The 16099-nt window shown below is 40.7% G+C and overlaps 1 protein-coding gene across 1 annotated transcript in view; it reads left to right on the top strand.

Annotated features, from left to right (window-relative positions):
• Window positions 1–16099, top strand: part of ATP10B (ATPase phospholipid transporting 10B (putative)) — a gene marked incomplete at both ends in the record, with an annotated part of 54144 nt that overhangs the window by 14175 nt on the left and 23870 nt on the right. The window contains 6 exons of the mRNA XM_082324030.1: window positions 3925–4010; window positions 6722–6828; window positions 10444–10575; window positions 13082–13209; window positions 14329–14581; window positions 15498–15733. Of these exons, the coding sequence (XP_082180156.1) occupies window positions 3925–4010; window positions 6722–6828; window positions 10444–10575; window positions 13082–13209; window positions 14329–14581; window positions 15498–15733 (942 nt within the window). The remainder of the gene's footprint in view (window positions 1–3924; window positions 4011–6721; window positions 6829–10443; window positions 10576–13081; window positions 13210–14328; window positions 14582–15497; window positions 15734–16099) is intronic.

Below are 16099 nucleotides of genomic sequence, written 5' to 3'. Positions count from 1 at the left end.
TCTGTACCCCACAGGCTGTCGCGGCGCACAGCACATCCCAAAGCAAAGCCACTGCTACTGAGTGAATTATTTCTCCATGGAAATTGGAAGACAGCTCATGGCCCCTCTTCCAAATTGGCCATGGGCTTCCTTTTGCATTTTTCTTCCCTGTTGCAGCTGATGTACTGTTGCTTGTTTGCTAGGCAGGTACACGTATGGCAGTTCAACTAGGAATCGTTCTAAGGCACACTAAGTTGTAATAACATAATGGAATCTTTTCTAGGAGTATGATAAGCAAGTGAATAGGAGCTCAAGGTAAATTAAAATGCAAAAAGTTAAGTAAAACCGATATGTTTGGCATCAGTTTGCTTGTTAGCAAAGATTCAGTTTGAATGCTTAAAGTCATCATTTTTTTTCCATAGGCCGTATCATTTCCTTTTTACAAACACTTTACTGGTATATTCTCTTGACTCATGTTTGATAAACCTGAAGCAAACAAGAAAATATGACTTAGGGAAAGTTGTACTTGTTAAATTCTGTGCTGGTTTTCACTGGGATAGAGTTAATTTTCCCCATAGTAGCCAGCACGGGGCTGTGTTCTGGATCTGTGCTGGAAGCAGCGTTGCTAACCCAGGGATGGCTTGGTTCCCGCTGAGCAGCGCTCACCCAGAGGCGAGGCCTTTTCTGCTCCTCACCCCGCCCCAGCAGCGAGCAGGCGGGGGGCACAAGGGGCTGGGAGGGGACGCGGCCGGGACGGCTGCCCCCCCTGCCCCAAGGGACACCCCACACCCCAGGGCGCCGTGCTCGGCAGAGAGAGCTGGGGAGGAGGAGGAAGGGGGGGCGTTGGGAGCGATGGCCTTGGCCTGCCCCAGGGACCGTTACGCGTGCTGGAGCCCTGCTTTCCTGGGGATGGCCGAGCGCCTGCCTGCCCCTGGGAAGGAGGGAATGAATTCCTTGCTTGGCTTTGCTTGCGTGCGCGCCTTCTGCTTTGCCTACGAAACTGTCTTTATCTCAGCCCGCGAGTTTTCTCCCTTTTACCCTTCCGATTCTCTCCCCCATCCCACGGCAGTGGAGTGAGCGAGCGGCTGTGTGGGGCTTAGGTGCCGGCTGGGCTTAAACCACGAGACATTTTTAAATATCTTTTCAAACATAGCAGGGCAGTTTTTCAAATAACACACAACAAGTTTAAGGAGTTGTAGCATGTGAAGAGGAATATTTTGTTCCATTGGAATCGCTCCAACAGACAGGAAATCTAAAAACCTGGCAGGTAATTCTAGGAATTAAGTCCATTTATTTAGCCATTAGTAGCAGTGCCATTAGGAAGACCTTTTGGGGTTATTGGTGGGTGGGACACAGCTGCCAGTGAGCAACCAGATTTATTAAATAAAAGTACACCATTTCCATGGCCAGTTGTGGTCAGGTGCTGTACTCCAGGGTTACTTGCTCTTTGTTCAAATGGAAATCACTTTGCAAGCACAGTTAAAGGCTTTCTCAGGTTGTGGATGCCATAGCATAAAGCATAAGTTTTTCAGTGCTTTCCAGTGATGATTAGGGAGAGTTTTTTTTCCTGAGAAACACTGAAAATTTTTAATATGTAGAGATTTAGCAAAATACTAATAAACTGGGTACTTAAATAGAAAAAATAAAAATGTTGCATTTGTGTCACGTAGTCATACACATTAGGTTTTGTATTTTTGCTTTTAGAGGAAAACAGAGTGCTCTACTATCATGCAAAACGCAAGCTTTTGCCTCAACCATTTATAATATGAGGAGGTCTTTCTTTAAGTTAAAAAATCTCTGCATGCCAAATTACGCTTCAGACGGACTATTCGTGGTTATTTTCTCCAGACAGTGAGTTGTTGTTTAGATAAGCTGTATGCCCAGAAGCGTTTATACTTACGAAATCCTGTTACATTGGCGGAGTGGAATGCAGTTCTGACCGTGGCGATAGCCAGTGCTCAGGAAGGCCAGAGCTTAAATAGTCGACTATATTACCCTGTTATTTTAATGTATTAGTGTAAACAGTACGTTAGCTAAAAAAAACCAGTGTGCAACATACTATATGTACAGGTTTTAGTCTGCCAACTTCTTCCTTGTTCTTTGAGCTTTGTTTAGTCCTGTGATTTATGGTGCTGCATAAAACTTACTCAGATGTCAATGTGTCTATAACGTGACTCTTTAAGGAGGCAGGAAATACGTATGAGCTGGGACTAGGTCTTTGTTTTAGGATATGCTTAGGAATATTGAATTCACCTACTTGTAAAAGACTGAGAGGAAGGATTTTTTTTTTCCTTTCTTAATGCCATTTTTTAACTTGAATTTTCAAATGTTAAATTCTTCTCATCAAAAGAAAAAAAAAATTCAGAGAAGAATCATCCTTCTCTAGCTCTTTTCTAGCTAGAAGCCTGTTAGGTTTCTTTGTTAGGAATGAGCCGTCCAGGTGCCTTTTGGATCTTCCTTTTCTTCCATAGTACAAATATTTCTAGCACAACCAAATATATATTGATTTTCCTATTGAGTTTACTGAGTTTAACAAGATTCAGCAGGGGTGAACGATATCTCTTAAAAGAGATTCTAAAAATATTCAGCGAGATGGGTCAGAAGGTGCACAAAATGCCCTTATATTCATCAAGCTCTTGTATTTCTTCCAACTTTTTTTTTTTTTAATCAGATTCTCTACTTGCTTGTACTTAGATATTATATATATTTTTTTTTTAAAAAGAATATATGTACTGCTGAGGAAAAAAAAAAGGAGAGAGAAAATAATGGAAGAATTAAAGAACAGTGGACAAAAAATTGAGACTTGAGGACCAGCAGTGTAAGGAATTTCTCTTGCAGTCTGGCAAAGGTTTTGTGAATTCCAATGAAGGATTCCCCAGATTTGCAGTTTCTGAAGGAGTCTAATCTCTGGAAGTCTCTTCTGCTGTAGAAAAAGGTAGGGAAGCCCAGCAGCAGACTTGATTTCCAGCATTCCTAATGGGAGGAATTCCTAAAGTGAGTTTCAGTTCTTTTAAAGATTGTATGGCACAACAATAATGGTTCTCTTTCACATTTCTCACATCCCATTTTTATTACATTTTCTTAATCTAAAATCGAAGTCTTGTATATTTCTTCAGTTAAGAAAAAGAGACCGCTTATGGCAGTGAAATACCTCTTATGCTGTCTGCTTTCCGGACTGCTTCATGCAGTCCAAAACCCAAGCCTGGTTTCTTGAACACAGCGGAAATCAGGCAAAATTGTGTCTTAGTTAAGCTCCAAGCTCTTCTTAAGTGAGCACGTAGCCGGAAAAGCGCTCTCTGTCTCTCCCAGTGGTTTGGACTTACTCTACTGCCTTCCCTCCTTTGGTTGTGTGTGTGTGTTTGTTCATTTTGGGGTTGGGGTTTGGTTTTTGGTTGGGTTTTGTTTTTGTTTTGTTGTTTGGGGGTTTTTTTGCTATTAGTCTTGCTTTTAGTCTTACTTGAATGTGATACGTTTATTCAAATGTGTGGGCTCTTATTTAATGATTATACCATCCTGGCCAGTAATGTAACTCTTCTAACATATTTCAAAATCCTGATAAATCCTGAAATTACTTTCATTTGAACTTGCTTTTGGTTGAAGGCTGTTTTTGTTTCATAAATAATTTGAACTATTTGTCACATTCACTTTAAACGAAGACAGATGTTTTCACTAATTGGCATCTGTGATGTCTTGTCCAATACACAGCATCATCTTCATTTAATTTAACCAGTTATTAATCTGAGAGAGGAAAATCTCAGGTCTTTACTTAGCCCATCCTGAGCTTTGCTTCAGGCTGAAGGAGCTAAATTCCCCCTGCCTCTCCTTATCGGGCAAGTGCTCCAGCCCCCAACTGTCTTGGTGGCCTATATTTAGCTGCTCTCAGTGTTCAGCATTTCAAGTACTCATTGGATTTGACACTCATTCTCAGTGTGTTTCCTCTTGCAGAATACTTCGTTTGAACCTGAATTTTTCCAAAACACCATCATCTGTGAAATGCCTAACAATGATCTCAATAAATTCAAAGGCTACATGTAAGTATTTGTTATCCATAAATGCATTTTGTATCCAAACTTTAATATTTCTCTTGGAGGAAATGGATGGAAGGAATGTGTTTTGCAGAAATTGATAGATGTCACTATTATCTATGCCTGGATTCAAAAGTCAATATAAGATGTAGACTGGAATCTGCTTTGAGGCAAGGCAGGACCAAGGCTTGACACTGAACTTGCAGTTGTTTCATGCAAACTGTCTCACAAGGCTTCAGCTCTTTTCAGAATTCAGACATAAGCTTGTTTACATTTGACCTGAGGGTTAGGCTAGGCTAGATTTTATATCTAAGTCCCTCCTAATGTTTAAAGATATTCAGCTCCATGACTTTAGCTTCTTCATACTTAAGGCCACAGGGAAAAGGTATCCAGGATCTAACAAACAAATGTGTTTTTCTTCTTACAGCTAGAAAAAGCATGCAAGCAAGAAAAATCTTACTGAACCAATGTGTTAGACTAGTATAAAAAAGTGCCTTTGTTTTTCCTTTTTAGTGTAAGCCTGTATATGTGCAGAAAAAGCCACATCCTCTGTTCCTTATGTTCTTTCTTCATTTAATAATTCTGACACAGACATGACAGCGAAATCTATACTAGCAAATTCAGCAGACTTAAGCCCATTCCCTGGCTATAAGGCCAATTTGTATGGCACGGCTCATGCCCTAAAATTCTCTTAGCCTCCAGCACAGGGCAGCTGCTTCCCAAGGCCCTCTTCAGAGCGGTCATTGGTCCATGCTGATTCTCACACCACACCAGAGAATTCTCCAAAATACTACTGCCTCAGACCAAACGCATGCCCCACGTTATGCAAATAATTGAACTGTATGAATGTGCGAGCATCTCTATCCGTGCTCCAGCTTGAAGTTTACTAGTAGCTAAACTAGGAGTTAATGTCTGTAAGAATGCAGTGAGAGTGTTACACCTGGAGTAGCTGTAAATGGCCAGATCCTCTGACGGGAGTAAACCAGAGGGTTCTCGCCCATTAGCCCTGACCATGCTTAATCTGTAAGAATGATGCCTCTAGTAGCAATGCCATTTCCCCTCTACTGTGGTATCTTAAAAGGGAAAAAGAGGTCAAGTTTGTACTGATCGCTCGCTGTGGTTGCTGGCTTTGAGGACCACTGGGTATAATCTAAATTGAAGCAATCCTTCCAATTAGCCTGCTGTAATATGGCACAAGAGCACTGAGATTATAGAAATGTAGGTGATATGTCACAAGAAAACACACACAAATACACACCCAGAACCCAGGACTGGCTTCAAAATCTTCAAATCTCTATTGAAAGTCTGTAACAGAAATCTCTTTTGGAAATGCCTGTTATCTCACCTGCTTGGTGGAATATGGAATTAGCTGCCTTTCTCTCCCTGCTTCAGGGGCAGACAAAAGAATTTGGCAGTGAAAATTATTTACTAACAGTTAGTGAAGTTTCTGTCTTTGGTCTTTGAGCTATTTTGTAAACACAGATTACCTGGAGCAGGTTACATTTTTCTCCAAGAACCCTTAATACATCATTGAGGCTCTATTGCCTTGCTATAAAACGGTAGCAGTACTCTCTCTGCTAAAAATGGTAAGAAAGAACTTAGTGACATCCATCTGACATGCCTGACTACAGCAAATTCTGCTCAGGGGGATGCAAGGCGGCTTCTAGTAAGTAAGTTCACCAAGGCTGAACCTAGATCCCCAGAAAAAACAAGTTTCTGGCATTATTTTTTTACAATTCTACCAGCTGTAGGTTGTTGGCACGTAAACCTTTTCACTTGTCTGGATTGATGTCATGTAATCATGTGCAGCTGCACACAGACACAGGACTACTTAGCCCTGAGACAGTATCCAACCTTGCTCTCCATTTAAGTGATGTTGTAGGTTACTGGTAAATGCAATGCCAAATATCGAATAGAAAGTAGCAAAAGATACATATTCTAGAAAAAAAATCTTTTCTTATGCTGATATTTGAATAACAAAACCAGATGGAGTGACTGAAGTGAAAAATCTCACCCTTGGTAAAGATCTCGGGAGGAGCCTACCAGAGTATATAATAAAAACTGCGGGCAAAAGTAGTTTTATGCTTTCATTTCAGAGGCAAGTAACAAATTGCCTGCCTGATGAAGCACTGACCTTATAGTCTCCATTAAGTTTTCATCGGTCTGTTCTGCTAGCAGAAGGATCTGGTGTGTGATGGGACATCTTCAGCCAGGATGAAAAGTCTTCCATCCAGTGTGAGAGCCTCAGCCTAGAGACTGTTCAAGCGAACTGAGGCTCACAAAGATGAGGAGCCCTTTGGTGGCTGACAGAGAGACAGAGGCTCTTGCACAGTGCAGATGTGTTCCTTTGAACCCCTACCAGCAGGCAAAACCTGCTCAGCTTTCTAAAAGAATTTAATCTGAATGAAGTCGCATAAGGTATCTTGGCTTCATTTATGAGATACTGAATCTGCCAGATAGGGGACCGAGTGAAAGCCAAACTTGCTTCATATTGACATCATGATACACACACCATGTAAGCGGTCTTTAAAAGAGACACTGGGACTTCTCTGTAACTTATTACTGGAGTCTTTATTGAAGCTGAGTGAAATACAAGCAAAATAGGGCCTTCACAGTTCCTTGATTTCAACTTGAAACAGACATGCACGCAAAAATTTTGTTTAATACTATATTAGAAGAGAAAAAGGCATTGCTTTATTTTATTTTCTTTCTTCTAGGGAGCAGCCAAATAAGGAACGGATTGGTTTTAACATTGAAAGCCTCTTGCTTCGTGGATGTACAATCAGAAATACTGAGGCTGCAATAGGAATTGTTATATATGCAGGTAAGATGTAATTTCTATTTAGGTAAACATAGAATTTCCCTGTAAATATGTATAGTCTAATACTGCACCACAATTCGACATTTTGTTTTAAGAACTGGTAGTGCATGGGAAAATTACATAACTTCTTGAAGTAAAGGTATTACTCATCCATCTCCAAAGCCAGCAGGTCCTGCACTGGGTCTCTGGCAAGCAACGCTGTCCTTGCGTATGTCTTGCTACCTTTGCAATATCTTCCAAAAATACCCAGACAAGTAAAAAATTGCTAAGGTGAGTTTAACTCTCAGCTCTGCAGCTCTGATTATAATACTAATTCCATCTGGCATAAAATCTGCATGGCTACCCTAAGGGAGATCTCCCTGGCTCCTCAGGGTAGCAGCTGATGCAGTTGAAGATCTACCCAGGAAAAAAAAAAAAAAAAAAAAAATCACAAAGCCCAGCTGTGCCAGTGCCAGCACACAGGAGGCAGTGAGAGCAGCAGCTGGAGGCGGCAGAAGAGGCAGCAGCAGCACAAGTTTGTGCTGACATGGACATAATGTGTCCACACAACCATGAATTTCATGCAGTAGACATGTGAACCAAGCAAGACAGTGTCGGTGCTCAGATCAAATGCAGCAGTGCCAGGTTGAGCAGTGGGTCAGCTCATCTTTTTCTCAGCATCTTTTATGTTTGGAGCGTTACCACTGCTTTTACTCAGTGAGCATGATTTATCATTGGCTTTGCCAGCTGTGCCCTCTTCTGCTTCAGGTAGAGTGTATCGGCTACCCTCGTTATTTGTATATTAAATAAAAGTCAATTTAAACACAACATTTAATCCTATTACTGGTTATTTTTATTTTTCCAGTAGAGTCGTGTCACCTGTTTTATGTCTAATCAGCAGCAAGGGGTTTGAGGCTGAGCCACCTAACAGAAAATAGAAGTCACCATCTTTGCACGAGTCATTTAGCTTAGATTAATCTCCCCAGTGGCGATTACTTTACCTGATAACTGACCATGTCATTTCACTACTGCAGTAGTGGACTCTAAATGACGATAGCACCCATACGTTTCCAAAGTAGCCTTCACTTTGTGGATCTTTCATTGCCTGTCTCTCTAAACACCACATGTAAGGATGATGCCTACCAGACAGAGAGAAGAGCCAGAGCCAAACTTGTCACTCATTTTTTGGAAGTAACTACTATATAAAAATCTCTGTAGGGCTCATTCCCTATAGAATTGGAGTAACTTGTCTTCCCTTCTCCTGTTAGGATTCCTGTTTTTTTTTCTTTAGTCAAGATTTCCCAGTATGTTCCTTTGACCACCAGCACAGATCCTAATGTGGATCTCTGTTAATGTTGCTTAAGCTGCTAGTAGCAAAGGTTGGAGTTTTAAAGTCACTCTCAAGATATGGTGTCTTGGACCTGAGTAAGTCTTGAATTCAGTTTCCAACTGACATCTTATTGTTAACATCAGTATAAAAGTTTATTCTTGTTCTTCTAAAATTAGACTCGCTTGAGCCAGCACCAGCTTAATTTCTAGGGTTCTTTGACATTGATTATACTCTGGCTTTTAATCATGGTCTGTGACCTTTTCTGAACAATCAAGATCAGTCACATAATAAGATGGCACATTCTCCATTTTTATAACTCTATTACTCCTCAGACTTACTTTCTAATGGAAGCCTTTGTGAAGAGCACAGCCATCACTTAATGGGATTGTTTAGCCTGTGCAGTTCTCATCTGACCCAAATATGGTTATACTTTTCATGGCTACCCAAATGGTTCTACACAGAGCAATAACTCTAATGCACAAAAACCTCATTACAGAGCGACAGCCAATGTAGTTTTCTCATTTTGATAGGAAGAGCAGCAAGAATTATATGTTTTTCAAATAATAAAGTACCAGGAAGAAATTTTAGATAAGCCCATCAGCATCCACAAATAGACAAGGTACTAGTGGGGTGGTAGGCGAGGTGCTGTGTTGCACAGCGTATGCGACTGTGAGGATCAGAGGAGAACAAAATAGGTTATTTCTCTTATTTCTAGTATTGTTTCTTGCAAGATGATATCTGTATTACAGATGTGTCCTTTTCCTGTTGGTCAGCTGAAGTGGAAGGGAATGATAGAGCCAATATTGGGAAAGAAATCTCTTCCCATTTTCTTCCTGAAATAAATCCATCAACATTTCCTTGAGGATTTTCTGGGGAGGGATTAGAGGGTTATGTCTTGTTTTGTTTTCAACACAAAATATTCCATTAAGCCTGACATAAAAGAAAAGTGAGGAACAAGATTCACACAGCTGCTAGAGGAACAGAAGTGCAGGCATCGGTACCTTCCTCTTCTGTGTAGCTTGGCTAGAGCATTTGTTTACCGAAGGGAAGACTTGGGGTTTGTTCTCAGTTCTGCCTGTATGGGAGTGAACATAGATCTCGTGCTTCACAAGCTGTACCCTGAATACCTGGCTGTGTGGAACAAGTGGGTACGTACATAGACATGAGTTGGAAAGGAAGGAGCATCGGTAGTGTAAGCTGGTCCCACTGACATAGCTCCAGGTTGTGTAAATAATTACATATTCATTGGAACGGGAAGCCAGGAGTCCCAGCTCTTGGGTGAATGTCCTGAACATAAGGCTGGAGAGTAATTTTCTCTCTTGCTCTCTGCCTCAATTAATAACCTTTGATGTAAACCTGGAATGAATCCAGCAGGCATGATTGAATCGCACCTAACTTCCAGCTTTTGGTTCAAATCGCTTCCCTAGAGAAAGCCAAAAGGTAGCTTGGAAAACAGTCCTTCTCGCCCACATCATGCACATACAAATGAAAACGAAATACAAGTCTGCAGGGTTTGTATTTTCAAGGAAAAGGACTGTAGAAATAAACATAAAAAGTACTATTTAATATAGCAGCAGATGGTATCCAGATATCCCAATTGTGGAGCCACAGTTTAGATAATATTAATAGAATAGAAAAAACAATTTCTGTTTCTTGGCTTCTTACAGCACTCCTCTTTTTCCATTACAAATATACCAGCTCAGTTGTAATTCAGAAAGTTTTAAGGATTGGGGTTTTTTTTTTATTTCTTGTCCTACTGTTTTGTTAGCACTTTACAACCACATAGCGAAAAACTAAATAACATCAGTGTCTTTCACTGCTGGATCTGACATGTTGGATTTTATTTAAGTTAATACATGAAATATGTCTAGTGGCTTTTAAATAGCTGCTGAAAAGTATTCAAATGTACGTTTCAGGAATCTGTATGGCACCTAATCAAGTTGTTTGTAAAACTCAAAATATATTACTGTTCTTTTTCTTTTTGTTCTCAAGGAGATTTGGCTTTTGAATATTTATATAAGCCTTGTGATCCTACTGAATCTGCTGTCTTTGGGAAAGTGAAGTGTATATGACAGCTACAATCTCAAATGTAATGGAGGTCTTTTGTAAACCTCTAGATTTAGTCTCTGATATATTCTGCTGTTCAGTCAAATGAGAAGATGGGCAATAAAATTACTGAATGAAACTAGAGTCAAATTAACAGTAGCCGTGAGCATCCTGCTCTCATTTTGAGAGAGAAATACTTCAAAAAAAAAAAAAGCCCTACAAAATGTTACATAAACATGATAATATCCATTTGTGTTTTGAAGGACATGAAACTAAGGCCATGCTAAATAACAACGGTCCTCGTTACAAGCGCAGCAAGATAGAGCGACGGATGAATATGGATATTTTCTTATGTGTGGGACTCCTGTTCGTGATGTGTCTTGTTGGAGCTGTAGGTATGAAGCACTGACAAAAATCTTGTTTCCTTGCTTTTTTTCTAAATGGTGGTTAAAAATCGATCTCATAGATAAGTGAGATCAGATCTAGAGCTGAGTGCTCCTGGGGTCTCTAGGCCCTTTGGTCTTTCCAAGAGACAAGTTAAAATGAGCAAATCTGAGCAATTTAGATGGAAGAAAACTCAGCCATGGCTATAAATATTTCAGATAAGACTCATCTCCACTGTGGTAAAATATGTGTAAAGCAAGCAAGTGAAAGCCATTGGGTTAATGCATCATAGGAATCAGTACTTGCCAATTGCAGTGTGCTTCCTGAGTGGATGTTTGTTCCTTGTGTGTAACAACAAAAGTAAAATTATGTATAGCTTTACCTTCATTTCAGTAACATCTTCCTCTGTTCAGGGGTGATGTCAGCCAGAGCTACCCGATTTAAAACCCGTGAGCTGCACATGACTAACTCATCCAGTTTACAGTCTCCACAGCTACCTTCCTTCTCAAAAGCCCCTTTACAGCAGGCTGTGAGATGGATTAATTGTTGAGGCAGGAATAGCCTGCATTTTTCTGGGGGCCTTGCAGTGCCTCCCTTCACGTGAGCACGCTTGAATGCGGTAACTGGGGTTAGCTGACGAGAGTTCACTAGGTTGCTAATCTCAAAAACATCACCTTCGCTGCACGTAAACACCTGCTTGCCTTCCAGCGCTGATTGCGATCTGTCCCAGGCAGGTCAGCATTAATACGATGTCCTAACCCCAAGGAAAGGGCCAAATTTTAAGCCCACTGACTTTTGAATGGGTCACTGCTTTAAAGACATAACAGAGGCTCCCATGAGTGGTCTGTGTTCAAAGCCCCAAAGTTTAATTGATTCCATCTCGGTGATAACTTGCTTAGTGCCAGTGCTCTGAATTAATTTGTAGCAACAAAGTCAAATCACCTGGCCCTGTCAAGTGGTCCTGAACCTGCCCTGGAGGCGTGTGATGTGACGCACCAGCCAGTCAGCAGCGTAATACCATTAGAAGTAAGGGCCGTCCAAAAAGATGAACAACTGAACTGACTTAATCGCTTCTTAAATTTTGCTGCTTCATGTTGCAGTGGGCTTTTTTGGCACAGAAATGGGATTTCAGTTTGACAACTGAGCTCTGTGTGAGGGAGAGAGAGACTTTATTTTCATTGTTCCCTGGCTGCTGTCATACAGATTTAGAGATTTGTCTTTGTCTGGTGTGTAGGGGCCCTTGAGTAATAAAGTCCTTCAATTTAAGGTTTAAAGTGGTCTCAGATGAAAAAATCAGCACTTAAAAACAATTTGTCTGCTCAGGTCAAAAAAAAAAAATTAAAAATAAAATGTTCATAGTTTAAGTGAAACATGTAAAACAGTAACAAACCCATGTGCTTTCATCTATTTAAAACGTCCCGTAGCTCTACCATAAGTTGTTCCTTTGCAACCTTGTCTGAATGTAGGGTTCTAGGAAGAAATATCACTGGTGGATCAGTTATCAGTATTTTTCTTGTACACAGTGAAAAATTGGGGTAAGAAGTGGTTTCTAGAGCATAGTTGTCCTTGCTCAGATGTGATTGTGCTCTCTAGCAGCCAGAAAGTATTGCTGAAATAATTTGAATTCCTTTGGCAGCATTTTAGTAGGCAGATGCTGCAAAACAACTGCTTGCTTAATTGGTGCTAATAGAAGTTTTATCAGAGCTGGATATGAGAAGTGGGCTAATGGAGGTTTTTGGCAGGTAAAAGGCATCTGGAGCAATGATGCCATGAGGGAAACTGAGTTGTTTGTCCTAGCTCTGTGTCAAGTTTCTGGTGCTGTAAATTTAGTAACATCCTTGAGCAAAGTTTATTTCAGTAAGGGCAGTAGGAAAGGTGGTAAAGTAATCAGGATGGGATGTTGGTAAGTCCTGAACCAGAGGCTTTGTTGTAGTAGTGCAATGATACCTACTGATATTTAAGACACAGGGGAAGGAGCAGTTTTGGGGTATGGCTTAGTTGAAGGGAACATAAAAACGAGCTGCCCAGACTGAATTATAAGGAGTTTATCTACTCTAACAAAGACGGATGGAAATCAAAGAATGGTCAGGAAGGACAAGAAAGATTTCAGTTTGTCTATATAAAGGTTATAAAGTTTCTTTCTATTCGAAAGAGGAAAGGGATCTTCAGCACTGAAGACTTTTGAAAATAGGTGGTAGAGATGGAGTCCTCCAGCAGCAAGACATAGAGTGAGGTAGCTCTGAGCAGAGCTAAGAGCCCTGGGGGATACCTGTGGAAGGAGAGCTGAATAAAAATATCCGTGATGGCTCATTTCTTACTAGCATATCAATTATATTCATGTGCTACAGAGCTCTGCATATACTTTGCCTTCTCCCACAGATTTACAGCATTGCTTGGGGACTGTTGCTTTGGAAATGTTCTTTCTTTTTAATTATCATAGCAGTCCATATCTACAAATTTCAGAAGCTTTGTCAATCACCTTCCAGTGTATTTCAGTATTGTACATTGTTCCTACAGGCCATGGCATTTGGACTGGAAGCTTCTCAGAGCATCCGCCTTATGATGTCCCGGATGGGAATGGCGATTTTCTGTCTCCAGTTCTTGCCGGTTTCTACATGTTCTTGACAATGATAATCCTGTTGCAGGTAAAAGACAAAACCCTCTCTGTTACCTCCAAGGAAGAAGCTATTCAAAACTGCATATAATCACTAATGAACAATTAATATCAACTAATAGCTGTGCAGTACCTTCTTAATCCTATTTGAAGATTTTGCTAGGAGTGTTTCAAATCATCCACATGTTGAAATAATGTGTCTTGTTTGTTTGTTTGTTTTCTAACTGAAGATTTTTCTTTCTTGCTGTTGAAACTCCACAGGGATGTAGATAGGAAGGACATGTATTATGTCTTTAAATAACTCCAGAATCTCTAGCATATGCAATAAAGAGGATGTTTACGTCCAAATGTCAGCTTTTTTTTTTTTTTTTCCTGCCTATGTCCAGAATTCCAAAATAAGAATGCCACTTAATATCTCAGGAAAACAGTGGAACAAAAGTTGTCATTTTTGCCAGTGGGGAATAATAACTAGGTGTGGTTCAGCTGGTTTAGGAAAGAAGCTGAATTAGAAGTAGGATGCTCGTATATCCGAGTCTGCTTAAGACTAATTGGGAGAGAACATTTTATGGGATGGGGGAAAACGTCACATTTACTTTTCAGATTTCTTGATGTAACTGCTGAGATTTAAGTGGACAGAATTTATTTAATATGAATGAAATGTGACGATAACTTTCAGGGCTGCTCAGAGATTCCTTAGGGGGATTATTCTTCATTACTGAAACAGAATATTTGTGTATCTTAAGAATTCATTATTATTTCAGGGCATGGAAGCTAGCGGGTGGGAAGCGTTGCTTGCAAAGCAATTGCTTGTGAAACATCTTTACATTAAGCGTTAGTCTGTGCTAGTGCATCCCTTCAGAGTTTCAGGAGGGTAAGAGCAAGCATGGTCCTGAGCCCAGAAAATGTACTTTGTAAGAGCATCCTCTGAAAGACCCAGGAATATTGCCTTAAATTTGCTACTTATGGCCCCCCTTTATCCATTGCTATTGTGTGCAGGAGTTGTTTTTTCCCCTGAACTGTTATTGTTCAGTCCTACAATATGTCTCTAGGAAGAACTGTTTCTCTGAAAATTGTTACTATACCTGTGCCAAGATGCTGCTGACAGAAATCAATAAAACTTGTCTCACTGAGAACTTCATCTCTCTTTCAGGTTTTAATCCCCATTTCTCTTTATGTGTCCATTGAGTTAGTCAAGTTGGGCCAAGTCTTCTTAATTCACAATGACATTGACCTGTATGATGAAGAAGCAGATCTGCCCATACAGTGCCGTGCCCTAAATATTGCTGAAGATCTTGGACAAATCCAGTATATCTTCTCAGACAAAACAGGGACACTAACCGAAAACAAAATGGTATTCCGACGCTGTACTGTTGATGGAATTGAGTTTTCACATCAGGAAAATGGTGAGAGACACTTTTTTATACTTGCTTTTCTCTCTGAGTAACTAAATGTTATTAATTGAACTATTAATATTTAGGCCTGCTGAGCCCTCTGACTGAACGTAGAGCTCTGTGGATTTGTCTCCATTTTGTGAGGGACCCCTTTACGGAGATTCATGAAAGTGAAGGTGTTTTAAATGATTCGGAAGTCAGATGGGAAATGTTTTCCAGTTCCCTCTGCAGGCATCTCAGGCTTTGCCCTGCATTCAATACCCACTCGAGAGTGCAAAGAGAATATTTTCCCTTTCATTTCTAAATGAATGCCAGCCAACCTTTTATAAGCTCACAAACTGAGATTAGTTAGTAATTAAATTGAGTGAGTCCAAAAGTAATTACCATAGTCGTCTGTGTGATATGAAAGGTACAGCTGCACATTTTCTTGAGTCGAACCTAGCTGCAGTCGGTATTTGAAGTCTCTTGGCGTTTGGTGCTCTGAATCTGTGGGTTTGACTCGGGCTCGTTCTTGGTCACTACTTGCTCTCTCTACATAGTGCAAAGGATTTTATTAAGCGGGGAAGCAGCTGCCGAAAAGGTGTTTGTGCTCTGTGACTGAAAACATTAGGAAATCTGTGAATTACCATATTTCACTCTCCTGTTTCGGTTAACTACGAAGTGCAGCTAAAGAGACCAAGCATGAACAGAAGTCCATAAAAGTGGTTGATCACCTTGAAAATGCATTTTTGCTTCCTTGCAATAACAAACATTGGAGAGTGGGAGTTGCCAGAAACTGAAGTGGATAGTGAAGGTTTTCTAGTGCTGGCTTTTGAGATGTTTTGGCTTTGGTTTAGTTTGTTTTAGGTTTTTTAACCTACCAAGGAATTCCTCCTGAGCAGTGCAAAAAACAGAGTAAGAGGTACGGTTTCATTTTCTCTTTTTACAGCCAGGCGCCTGGAAACCCACAAAGAATTGGATTTAGATGATGAGGACTTTGCAAAACTTCAACACTTCACTCTTCCTCCCATGAATATTGAGAGACCAGCCACGTACAAGCAGAGGACCATGAGACCTTTGAGGAGGTGCCAGAGTGCTAGAGCTCATTTTCAGGGGCATACAAGACACAGGTCACTTGGTCGTTGTGACAGCAACCAGTCTCAAGTGGCATTCAGCAGTACCATTGTGAGTACGAGCAGACTGAGGAAAGTGAGGTGGGCGTTCTGGGCTGGCATTGTGCAAGAGGTGCTGGGGACGTGAGTCTGGGGCCTGCCTTTGCAGAAACAGGGGGTACAGGTCCTCCTAGGAGATGATGGTCAGGAAGAGGGTATGGGCTTGAAGTCTTGAGTTTGAACATAGCTCAGAAAGCCACAAACTACTGCTGCTACTAGCACTGCAACGTACCGTCTCTGTTAAATAGAGTTCAGCCACCCCTGTGCTGTGCATGCAAAATGGCCAAGCAGCACTCTCCAGAGCGGTTCTAGGAGTTTGTTCGTGTGTCAAAAGATAAATGTTGCATTTTTCAAGGCAAAAAAAAGGAGCACTTCTCAC

Source organism: Platalea leucorodia (assembly GCF_965183815.1).
Source record: "Platalea leucorodia genome assembly, chromosome: 11".
Classification (NCBI taxonomy): Eukaryota; Metazoa; Chordata; class Aves; order Pelecaniformes; family Threskiornithidae; genus Platalea; species Platalea leucorodia.
Note: the sequence above shows the minus strand (reverse complement) of the source record. Positions and strands in the feature narration are given on the sequence as shown.